At 47.0% G+C, this 10,419-nt stretch overlaps 1 protein-coding gene across 1 annotated transcript in view; it reads right to left on the reverse strand.

Moving 5' to 3' along the window:
* Positions 1-5,138, reverse strand: part of MTCL3 (MTCL family member 3) — a 27,817-nt gene extending 22,679 nt beyond the window's left edge. The window contains exons 1-4 of the mRNA XM_031054006.2: positions 4,988-5,138; positions 3,659-4,635; positions 3,133-3,357; positions 24-182 (exon numbers count right to left, since the gene is read on the reverse strand). Of these exons, the coding sequence (XP_030909866.2) occupies positions 24-182; positions 3,133-3,357; positions 3,659-4,635; positions 4,988-5,138 (1,512 nt within the window). The remainder of the gene's footprint in view (positions 1-23; positions 183-3,132; positions 3,358-3,658; positions 4,636-4,987) is intronic.
* Between the last annotated feature and the right edge of the window lie 5,281 nt (positions 5,139-10,419).

Below are 10,419 nucleotides of genomic sequence, written 5' to 3' on the forward strand. Positions count from 1 at the left end.
CAGAAGTAAATAACAACACTAACCTCTTTCATTTTTTCCAGTTCATTTTGTAGTGCTTGTTTGGCAATTTCAACTTCTATAAGCTGCTGTCTTAATTTTTCATTTTCATCTTCTGTTACAGTACGTTTTTCTTCCACATTTTCTAACTCATGATGAAGTCTCACTGACACATCTTTTGCAACCTAAATTAAATGTTATGTCAAAAGAAAGATAACAAAAAAAATAATACTGCAGTGCAACTATTTAGAGATTAATTCTGGATATTGTGATGGAAGCAATGTGTAAGAAAACATGTACACAAATACACCCACAGGAAGAATTCTAAACGGTTCCAAATTCAAGTCAACCGCTTCAAGAAATGGTACGTAATTCCTAAGGATTTTACTGTAAATCACATTAGACATTAAACTCCAACTCCCTCTTAGATTCCGTTATGCTGATGGTGAAACAGGACCTTCATTATTCCTGGAGACAGTGCAGCATCTACGTTCTCTCAACCACTGCTAGCTTATGTTTTGCAATGCACTAAGGTATATGGTCTTCAAATAGTTGACATGCAGAAGCATCTAAAAGCAGGGTCTACCTTCTCCAAGCCTTCCTTACCTGTGACTTGCACAGAACAAACAGACACATCTTGATTTCGACCCTGTTAGTTTCTCTCTTCATGGGCAGTTAACTTAAATATCTGGCATTAACTGCTATTGGTTCATTTAAAAGTAAAATATGCACAAACAACATCTTTACTGACCTTGTGGTCATTCACACGATGCCAAGTATTTTAAATAAAAATGAAAACTAATGATTTTTGTTGTTTGGTTTGGGATCTTTTTAACACATTTTCCCAAGAATGGAGTTAAAAGTCACACTGTCATAACTTAATTCCTCTTCTTCATGCAAAATAATGAGAGTTTTGCCATTCAGACAACTTGCTTTGTATTCTGTGAAACTACCAGAAACCATAATCATGCACCAAAAATATTTAAATATATACTAATCACTGTTATGATGGTGATTTAGATACATACTTGAAAAGCCTAATTTCCTGCTTTTTTTAGAACATCAGAAAGTATAATTAATCCCTCTTAACATTAGCTAGGGGAGCTCAGAGAGCTATCCTTTATGGCTTTCATTAGAATGATCCTTATGTTTCTGTGTCAAAGAATTCTATTTAACATAGTAAAACTCTAAACAAAATTATAACTGTAAGCAAGCAGTCAAAAATCCAATCTATCAGGAAACAGCAGCAGCTAGTGACTCAGCCTCCCTTGACAAGAAACCCAGTGTGTGCAAATTACAGATACAACACTGCAGTGTAGCAAAAGATCATTCAACAATCTCCCCCACTATACATGCAGTCAAGACCCATAATGCCTAACAGAAATAGCGAGTGGAGGGGAATTTCAGTTATAATCATACTCCAAAGAGACTGCAGGGTGAGCTGAGAATCACACCACAGGGGTATATCTTGATGTTTTTTCCTACACTCAGTATTAAACTGCTCATCTGGTTGCCCAGCCAAAGTAAATGGAAAATCATGGGGGACATTTTTAACAGCATCCTGTCAGAATCTATCTTCAGTCAATAGATACAGGCTGGGTCAGTAAATACTACCAGATAACAACGTCATTACTGGCAGTGATTTTTGACACAAAATTTGGTGGTGTAGCAATTAATGCAGGGAAATCCCACAGAGCATTCTAGATCACATGGGAAATGGGACTAACTTGCAAGATGCATTTTAATACAGCTATGTGCTAGACTGTATCTATGAAAGATTCTGTCCCCTAATATATTACCTATGCAAAATGAACAGCATTACTTTGGATACAAATTCTTCAGAAGAGAGCTTCGGAACATTACAGAAAACTGTAAATGAGTTACAATGATGGTTAGCCAGCACCCAAATTCAACTAGACATTCATCCCTACTCCAAAGCAGAACACATCCATTATCTGTGGGAACACTTTGCAAAAACACTATTCCTTTCCAAAGAATTAGTTAAATGGTTATAGAGAAAGACATGTGAGTAATCCTAATTCAAGTGAGCCCTTTGTCCAGTTCAACCTAAAGCCTTAACTGGCATCTCTATGTTGCAGGCAAGCACCTACGCAGAGGTGACCTCACAATTTCCCTCCCTGGCCTTGCAAGTGTATGAATTGCCAATACAAAGTAACATTGAGCCAAAAGAGAATTCAGCTCTGTAAGATGAATCACAACATTCACTTGGGACATGAAGGCTCACATTCAAGTTCTGCCTACAAAGGTGCGTGCCTCCATTATTCAACTAAGCATCATTCTGAATGTCCAAAACATCTAATTCTCCTCCCACAGGTCCTCCATGAGAAATGGCAGAAGACCAGTCAACTGAAAAAAGTTGGAATTCAGCAGGAGCCTTTAACAAAGTCTAGTAGATGGAAACAGAAATTAAACAACTTCCAACTAGCGCAAGAAAAAATGTATTTTTTCTGTAATTGGACCATTCAAATGTAGAATGGAGATGACTGATACTTTAGCAACATCAAGCCCTAAACAAGGACTGAAACTTTTCCTCAATAATGGGCTGTGGTCCATTCAGATGTTACGGATGAAATGCAGTTGATTACACATTGAAACTTGATGGGTTGTGTCTATGCTTTCTGGTGGATGTGGCAAATCCTGGCTTCACTGAAGGTATCAGCAGTTTTTCCACTGAAACCAGCAATGTCAGGATTTCATGTGGTGACTCTGCAAGTATTCGACCTGATGGTGCCATGAAATCTTTACTAAAGAGTGCCATAATCCCCTCAAAGTCAGGGGGACTATCTGGTGAGGCTGGTTTAATTTTGCAGTTTTAGGGTATGTTTCATGTTCATCCTAAAAGATCCCAAACGACTAGATCCTAATTTGTATTTGAGTCATTTCTTGCACATTAACTTTACAAAAACTGATTGGACTGAAGCTGAAAATGGACCCTCTACCTACTGAAGGGTGTCTACTACCAAGGTACACTTGGCCATTGTTATCCTGTGAGCTGCTTTGGGTACATGATGTACAACAGAACAGATGGAAATGCCTGTCTCATGAGGACCACAAGCATGGTCATGTCTCCTTCTGAGATGCTCCCTCCCCTTGACACCTGCTCAACGTCTGTACCTTGAGGTCCTGCTCCATGCTGCGCAGGAGCTCACCATCAATCTCTCCGGTCTGGGCGTAACGGAGCCTCTTGCGCTCAGCCTTGCGCAGCCGGTACTGAAGGATCCGGCAGTTCTTGTTGGCTCGCTCCAGTTCGTGGCGCATTTCCTGAAGCTGGCAGGCATCCTCCTCGAAGAAACTGTCCCTCATCTCGTCCATCTCTGTCCTCAGCTCATCTATCTCGTTCTGGCACCAGGGCGAGAAGGGGACAGGGACGCAACAGGTGGGTCATAAGCACAAATGTTACCACGTATAGGGGAAGGCGTCCAAAATGGAGCTCCTCCTCGCAGGGACGCCAACTAAATACAACCCGGCTCATTAAAAACACCGCAGAGAAGCAGGAAAGCGCCACTGCCCGCGACAGGGCCATCTTAACCCTGCCTCCAGCGCTAGTGCGGGGGGAGCGGGCGGCCGGGAAACCCTTCTCCTGCGGAGGAGGGATGCCTCCCGGCCCCCGCCCGGCCCCGGTTCCCCCCAAGCCCCTCACCTTGAGGCTCTCGTTCTCTTCCCGCAGCTTCTCCATCTCTTCCTGCATCTCCTCCTGCAGCTGCGGGCTCAGGGCGCCCTCGGGGGCTCCGCTCCTGCCGCCGCCACCCGCCTCGCCCTGCGGCAGCCCCTCCGCGCCGGCAGCCGCCATGGCAGAAGGCGAGGAGGCGGAGGCGGCCGGGGGAGGCTCGGCCGGGGCGGCAGCCGCGGAGGAGGAGGCGGAGGAAGCGCTGCCGCTGCTGCTGTGGTTGCTGCCCTTGGTTTGCATCTGGGCGGCAGCCGCCAGCCCTTTCCTGAGGTGGAACTGGATGAGCTCACTTTGCAGGCATCCCTCCTTCCAGTACCCGCCGCCGCCCGCCGCCCCACGGCCCTTCCCCACACCCGAGGAAGATGGAGGCGCCGGGGCCGCCTCCCCCGCGCCCTTCAGCGGAGACCGCCCCGCTTTCCCCCGCCACTGCTTGGGCGGCGGCGGCGGCTGCGGCGCCACCGCCCCCTCTCGCTCCCCCCCGCCGCCGCCGCCTCCTGCAGGGGGCGCCTCCTCGGCAGCCCGTGGGGCGGCCGGCTCGGCGGTGCGCGGCGGCTCCTCGGTGGCGGCGGACGGCGATTCAGCACCGGCGCAGGGGTGGACAGCTCCCGGCGGCGCGGCCCCACGCGGCTGCTTGTCGGCGGCCCGGCCGCGGGCGGCTCGGGGGGCCTGGCCCAGGGGTGGCCGCCCTGAAGTGGCCTTGGCGGCGGCGGCCGGAGCACGGGAGGCGGTGGAGGCGGTGGTGGCGGCGGGCGGCGGGCGCGGAGGAGTGTCGCGGGCCCTGGCCGGAGAGGAGGCTCGCTGCTGCTTCCTGCCACTGCTGCCCTCGGGGTGGAGGCGAGGCTCGGCGGCGGCGCCCCCTGCAGGCGGCTGGCTCATGGCGGCGGCTATCTCGGGGAGACGTCCATCACCAGCGGCGTCCTCCGCCTCCTCCGCCGCCGCCGCCCTGAGAGCTGCGGGAGAAGCGGAGAAGACCGTCGGGGTGGGGACAGAGAGGGCAGCCCCGGGGCGGCAGGGACACGGGCGGACAGCCTGCCATCGCCCTGCCCCCGCTGCGCCCCGTCTGCATCCGATCCCGGCCCCGCTGGCACCTGAGAGCGAGGCGGCGGTCGGGGACTCGCCGGCCGAGGCTGAAGCCCAGCGTCAATGCCGGGAGGCTCTTGGCAAGGAGGCCACACTGCACGGCTTAGTCTGGGATCACTTCCCGCTCCGCTCGCATCTAGGGGCCTTTGGTCCCCTGTGCCCCACGCCATGGGCTGCCAGATCCGAGCTGAATCTCCATCCACTCACAACCTTTCCTCTCACTTGCCCTCACTACCAAGCCAAGTACCGTCTGGGTTGCTGCCACTCCTCTTTGCCCCTGAAACATCTCTTTCAGGCGTCTGGCACAGCTGAATAGGGAAGGGCTGCTGTACAAAGGGCTGCACACGTGGAAGCAACAACAGATCCGCTTCATCTTTAAGAGGTGCTCTTCCAGGACAAGGTTAGGCCTCCAAAAGTGTTAAAAATTGAGCTCCATAAAGGAAAAGGACCATCGAGTCAGTTTCTAAACCCAGGCATAAGCCAGGTTGATGGGGCTTTGAGCAAGCTGGTCTAGTGGAAGGTGTCCTTGCCCGCAGCAGGGGGGGTTAAACAGTTTGATTTTTAAGGTCCCTTCCAACCCAAACCATTCTGTGATTCTGATTCATCCCAGTTTGCTCTCCAGAGACATTGTCAGGAATTAAGACTTTGTTACTGGTTGTGCTGACATACAACTGAGGTATAATCACTCCAGGAGATTTTCGAAACTGAGGAAGCAAAGAGTATACCCTCACCCAGTATGAGATGTTGTGGAGTGTTTGCCAAAGGGAGCTCGCATGGCATTTTTCCTTCTTAGTGACAAACCCCGAACTTTTATGGCCACAACAGATTTAAAAGGGTGTTAAAAGCCATATCATGTTGCTAATGTTCCTTAATATATTCTGGAAACAATAGCTATAATCCACAAACTGTTTTCACACTGGCTTTATTCAGCCATCCCTAAAGGGAAAACATGGGCGAAAGTAGAAATGACAGCATTCCTAACAGGGCCTAATGATTCCCTTCTAGAAAGCAGCTTAACTACTGACTAGAACAGGGAATAAAAAAACACAGCTGGGCAAAGTCATTGCAGACACTATACCATATCCTGATAATTGGTTTACTCCCTGCAACACACCAAACAATGAGGCTGTGTTTGGTCTGCTCTCACTGGCAGGAGCACAGGGTTTCCTCCCAAATGCACTGTCATTTTGTCAAATGCACCCTTATTTTAACCAATATACTGGAAATGAATGCTCAGAACACAAGTTGGCAGAAATTTCACAGACATTAATTAGTAAAAAGGGAGCACTGGAGTGTAAACATATCAAAATTCACACTTTATAAGAGATTTTCTTCTTATCTCTATCAACCACCACAAACAGAATCCTTGCAATATTGTTAGAGTTATGCAGGCACAAATTATCACTTTTCTAAATCCAAACCTAAAGAAACTGTAAAACGTCATGACTCCGCTTAGACCCTACATCGTACTCATTAGTACATCTTTTACTTAATATTCAAAATTAAAATGAAATCGGGAACCCTGCACAGTAACTGGATCTTTTTGGGAAGTTTCACCGCAGCAAAGTCATCCGGCTCCGCCGTGATGTGCCGGGAGCACAACCCGCACCGCGCCTGTCCCAGTTCTGGACCGGCGGTTGGAGAGATTGGTGTTATTTTTAGCTATTTTTCTTCTAACTGGTAAATGAAAGGCCCGTTTAAGCCTAAATCCGAAATCTCGGTCCTCACAGAACTCCGCCACACAACCTTTCCCCCCCGATGCAAACCCACGTGGCGCCAGAATGCAGCGTCTCCGCAGGTTTTCCTGTCGGGAACAGCTGTCCAGGAGGAAAAGCGCATAAATAAAAGGCAGCAGCAACAAAAGGGAAAAGTCCGGAGGCTCCACCCGCCAGCGTGAGGGTCTCCCGTTCCTGGAGCTCCAGGCAGGGCTTTCCCCGCCGCCAGCCCCCTTCCCCCGCCTCTCCCTCTCCCAGATCCCTTTAAGGTCGAGATGGGCTTAAGCTCTGGGAGAGCTGCTGCCTTTTGTCAAGGTTTTAAAGGCGCGGAAGGATTTTCGCAGGTCTCCCTTCATACCTGGCAGGTTTGTTGCATCCGAATCCCGAGAAACGTTCCCTTTTCGGAGGAAATAAAAAATAAAAATAAAAGGCTTGTGTCTAAAGATTCCGCATTACTCACCACCACTTTGTCTGCCGCCGGGCTAGCGAAATGCATGCAACGGAGAGACGGGCACCCGCACACGAGGTACCCGGCGCTGCCAGAGCCGCTCAGGAAAATGAAGTAATATTCATGAGCTGACCTCACTGGGCCTGGGAGACGGAAAGAGGGGGGAGAAAGGAAAGCAGCAAAGAGAAAAGAGAAGATTAAACGGCAAGAACCCCGCCCAGGCCTGAAGGCTGAGTTGCGTCCCCTTCTCTAGCTGCACATGATGGAATAGGATTACAGCGCAAATGGGGGAAGGACCGAGCTGTATGCAAGGGATGAGCCCGGTTTCCCTTCCCAATGCATGCAGGCAATCGATGCCGATCAATTATTCAGTGCCCCCTCCCAGGGAGCCTGCTCTGTCCCGTCAGGGTGCCACTGGGACAGTAACTGGATTTTCCTTTGTTCGTTCTCTCCACCCGCGGTGGGAGCGCGGCAGCCAGGAGGAATTGAAACAAAGACTACTCTGGTGGGGATCACCACCTTGGTGTTATTTATTCGCGTGAATACAGGAACTATCGGGCCATTGACCCTATCATTGGCAAATCCCAGAGGTGATCATCTCTTTCACCTGCTTATTTTATCACGAGGTGAATTCACCTTTGCTCTGAAGCATCTCAGAGGACTCATAAGATTTCACTCCTGAAGTCTTTCCCAATCACTGACAAAGAAAAGTGGAGAAAAAGCTTGCTTTCCTTTTCCTTTCCCTGTCCTCTGAGGAGGGAACCTTTCCACCCCATGGCTGTGCCTGGGAGTGCCCTGGGCCAAACCATGTCTGTGTTCTGCATGAACACCCACCAAAAACAGGCTTGGGGGAAGCAGTGCTGGTATTGGGGCCTTCTCCAACACCATTCTCCCCGCAGCAGCTGGCAAGGCCCGTGGGCTCCTGGGCTCTGCCTCAGCCCCAGAAAACACCAGGGGGACACAGCCTGCACTTTTCTCCAGCCAGGAGAAAACTGTTTTCAGGCTGGAAGTTCCTCTTGGGGATAATTAAATGAGGATTTTGTGCCCATAGGTATGCCAGCGTATACATGCATGCATACATCTATCTACAAAATATATATACAAATGCACTGTACAGACTTGTATACATAAATGTGTGAGCATACACATATGCGAGCATACGTATTATATATATGCACATGAATTGATATATTGCATTTACATATATGTATATGTGTACATATCTGTAGGTATATGATGTGAGGTCCTCATGCATTTCCCTCACACAGGCGGAGGGCAGGCTCAGAGGAGACAGCTGCCTTCTTTCCAGCTACTACTGCTCTGCAGCCCTCTCTATTGCTCTGTTATGGCAAGCAGGACCCAACAGATCCGAAACAACATATCCTGGGATAGATGTAGGTGCTCCTCCCCATGAAGATGCATGTCCTCCAGTCTTGAGTCCCGGGACTACATGAACCTGATGTATGCATAGATGCGATAAATTGATGAGAGTCAGAAAATAGGAAATAGACCATTTATGCTGAAGAAAAAAAAACCACTGGGATGATGAAAAGCTACTTTTAAAATCAATCGTATTTAATGATTTGTTAGGCCTTTGAAATTCATAAATACTGACTGTAGTCATACCAACTAAACAGAATAATTGGTTGAAAACATGACGAATGAAAATACAAAATGTTTCTGGAATTGGAGCTGTGAAATTTTCCTATGAAAGTAGTGGGTAGATTCTGCTAGAACACCTGAGCTCCTTGTCACAGTGAATATACAAAAGAGCAGTGATGAGGTCATCGCAATAACATAATATTTCATCCACACAATATCCTCCAGAAGGACAAGAACATCAGTCCCTACTGTTAAGCACTGTACAGCAATTAGCATCCTTTCTGCTCCCTTGGTAGATGAGATCCCTGGAAGGACTTTCCATAGTAAACCAAACATGGGATGTGGCGACATCGCATGCCACCCACAGGTTTTATTGTGCTTTTGGGAAAAGAGTCTTAGTTTCTCATAGTAGTGCCCAAATGAAAACCAGGTCATCAGATTATCTTTACGCATATTATCAGGCCACTTGTCTATAGAAAAGATCAATCTTACGGTAGAAAAACTTGCCCATCTCTCAGTGTCATTTGGGATTTTTGACTTTGTTCTCAACACTTCTATTCTGCCTAAACCGTCGGTGCCGACACAGTTATAAAAACTGACACAGACAAAAAAATATGCTTCTACTCATAACATTTATTCTTCTGGGGGAATTGATATAATCTACACAAACACAGCACTCTTTTGGTAATAAAAGCTCTATTTCCATAAGGAAATTTGCTGCTAGATCTCTGTAGGCATTTTACATCACAAGCAGGTCATGTACATAATAGATGCAATAATTATCTCTACCCTAGAATAAGTCCAGTATGAGGAGACCTAACAGAAGTGTTAGCACAGTAAGAGTTCCATTTATGATCATTATGAGTCTCTAAAATGCTGTGAATGGAAAAAATGCACAGAAAATAAAAATCTTAACTTCACATAGAAAACAAGGGGCTCTCTGATTATTACCATTCAGAAATGAAGCACTGACAAGATGCTTAACAGTTGTATAAATACTTTGCCTAAAATGTCAGTTCTAGGCAAAACAATGGAATAAAATAGTAGAAATTATTTTGGGATAAACGGAGAACAAACTAGAAAACTTTGTTACTGCTCCAGTGTTATTCCATTGTACAGACAGATTTTCATTACCAAGAGCAGTTCTGGTCCCCTGTCTCAAATTAGGCATGGTGGAAATACAGGTGAGGTACAGAGAGGGTCTGCCAGGTCTGAAGTGGCTCTGTTCAAGGAATGACTAGGTATAGTACGAGTCTTCAGCTGGAATGGGATGACTGAGAAGGAATATGATGCAACTCCCCACAGACTTCAGTTAGGAAGGTAAACAAGAGTAAAAGGTTCACTGTTACTCACAGTCCCTTCCTATACAAGTAGTGAAAAGATGCAAATGTGAAGGAAAGAAACAAGCAGAAGAACTTCAGAATGTAAAATGGTTCTTGTGGTTAAGCTATTCAACCCCTTGGCACAGAGTGTTATGAATATAAGGGTCTACATGGGTTTAAAAAGAGAATGAACTAATGGAAGGAAAGTCAGTTGGACATAACAAAGGATAAACACCCTGCTAAAAAAGCTCTCCATTGACAGTTGTTTTGTTGGGTTTTGTTGTTTTGGTTTTGGTGTTTTTTTTTGGTTTACTTTTTTTTATCTGGGAAATGGTCTGGGAGGGATACCGGTATATGTTTTTGTATTCTCTTCTAACATCTGCTATTGACTGCAGCCAGTTACCTACCAGTAAGATAAAAAGATCTGTGATTTGGCTTCATATGAAAATTCTTATCCTATTAGTATTACCCTATAGTTTTGCCTCTGTGTCCCACATTCTTTTTTAATTTCTTAATTTCTTTTTCATTCTTCTTCCTTAGACTCGTTGTTAAGCAGAGTATTGGTAA

This window comes from Melopsittacus undulatus, chromosome 3 (genome assembly GCF_012275295.1).
Source record: "Melopsittacus undulatus isolate bMelUnd1 chromosome 3, bMelUnd1.mat.Z, whole genome shotgun sequence".
NCBI classification, from domain to species: Eukaryota; Metazoa; Chordata; class Aves; order Psittaciformes; family Psittaculidae; genus Melopsittacus; species Melopsittacus undulatus.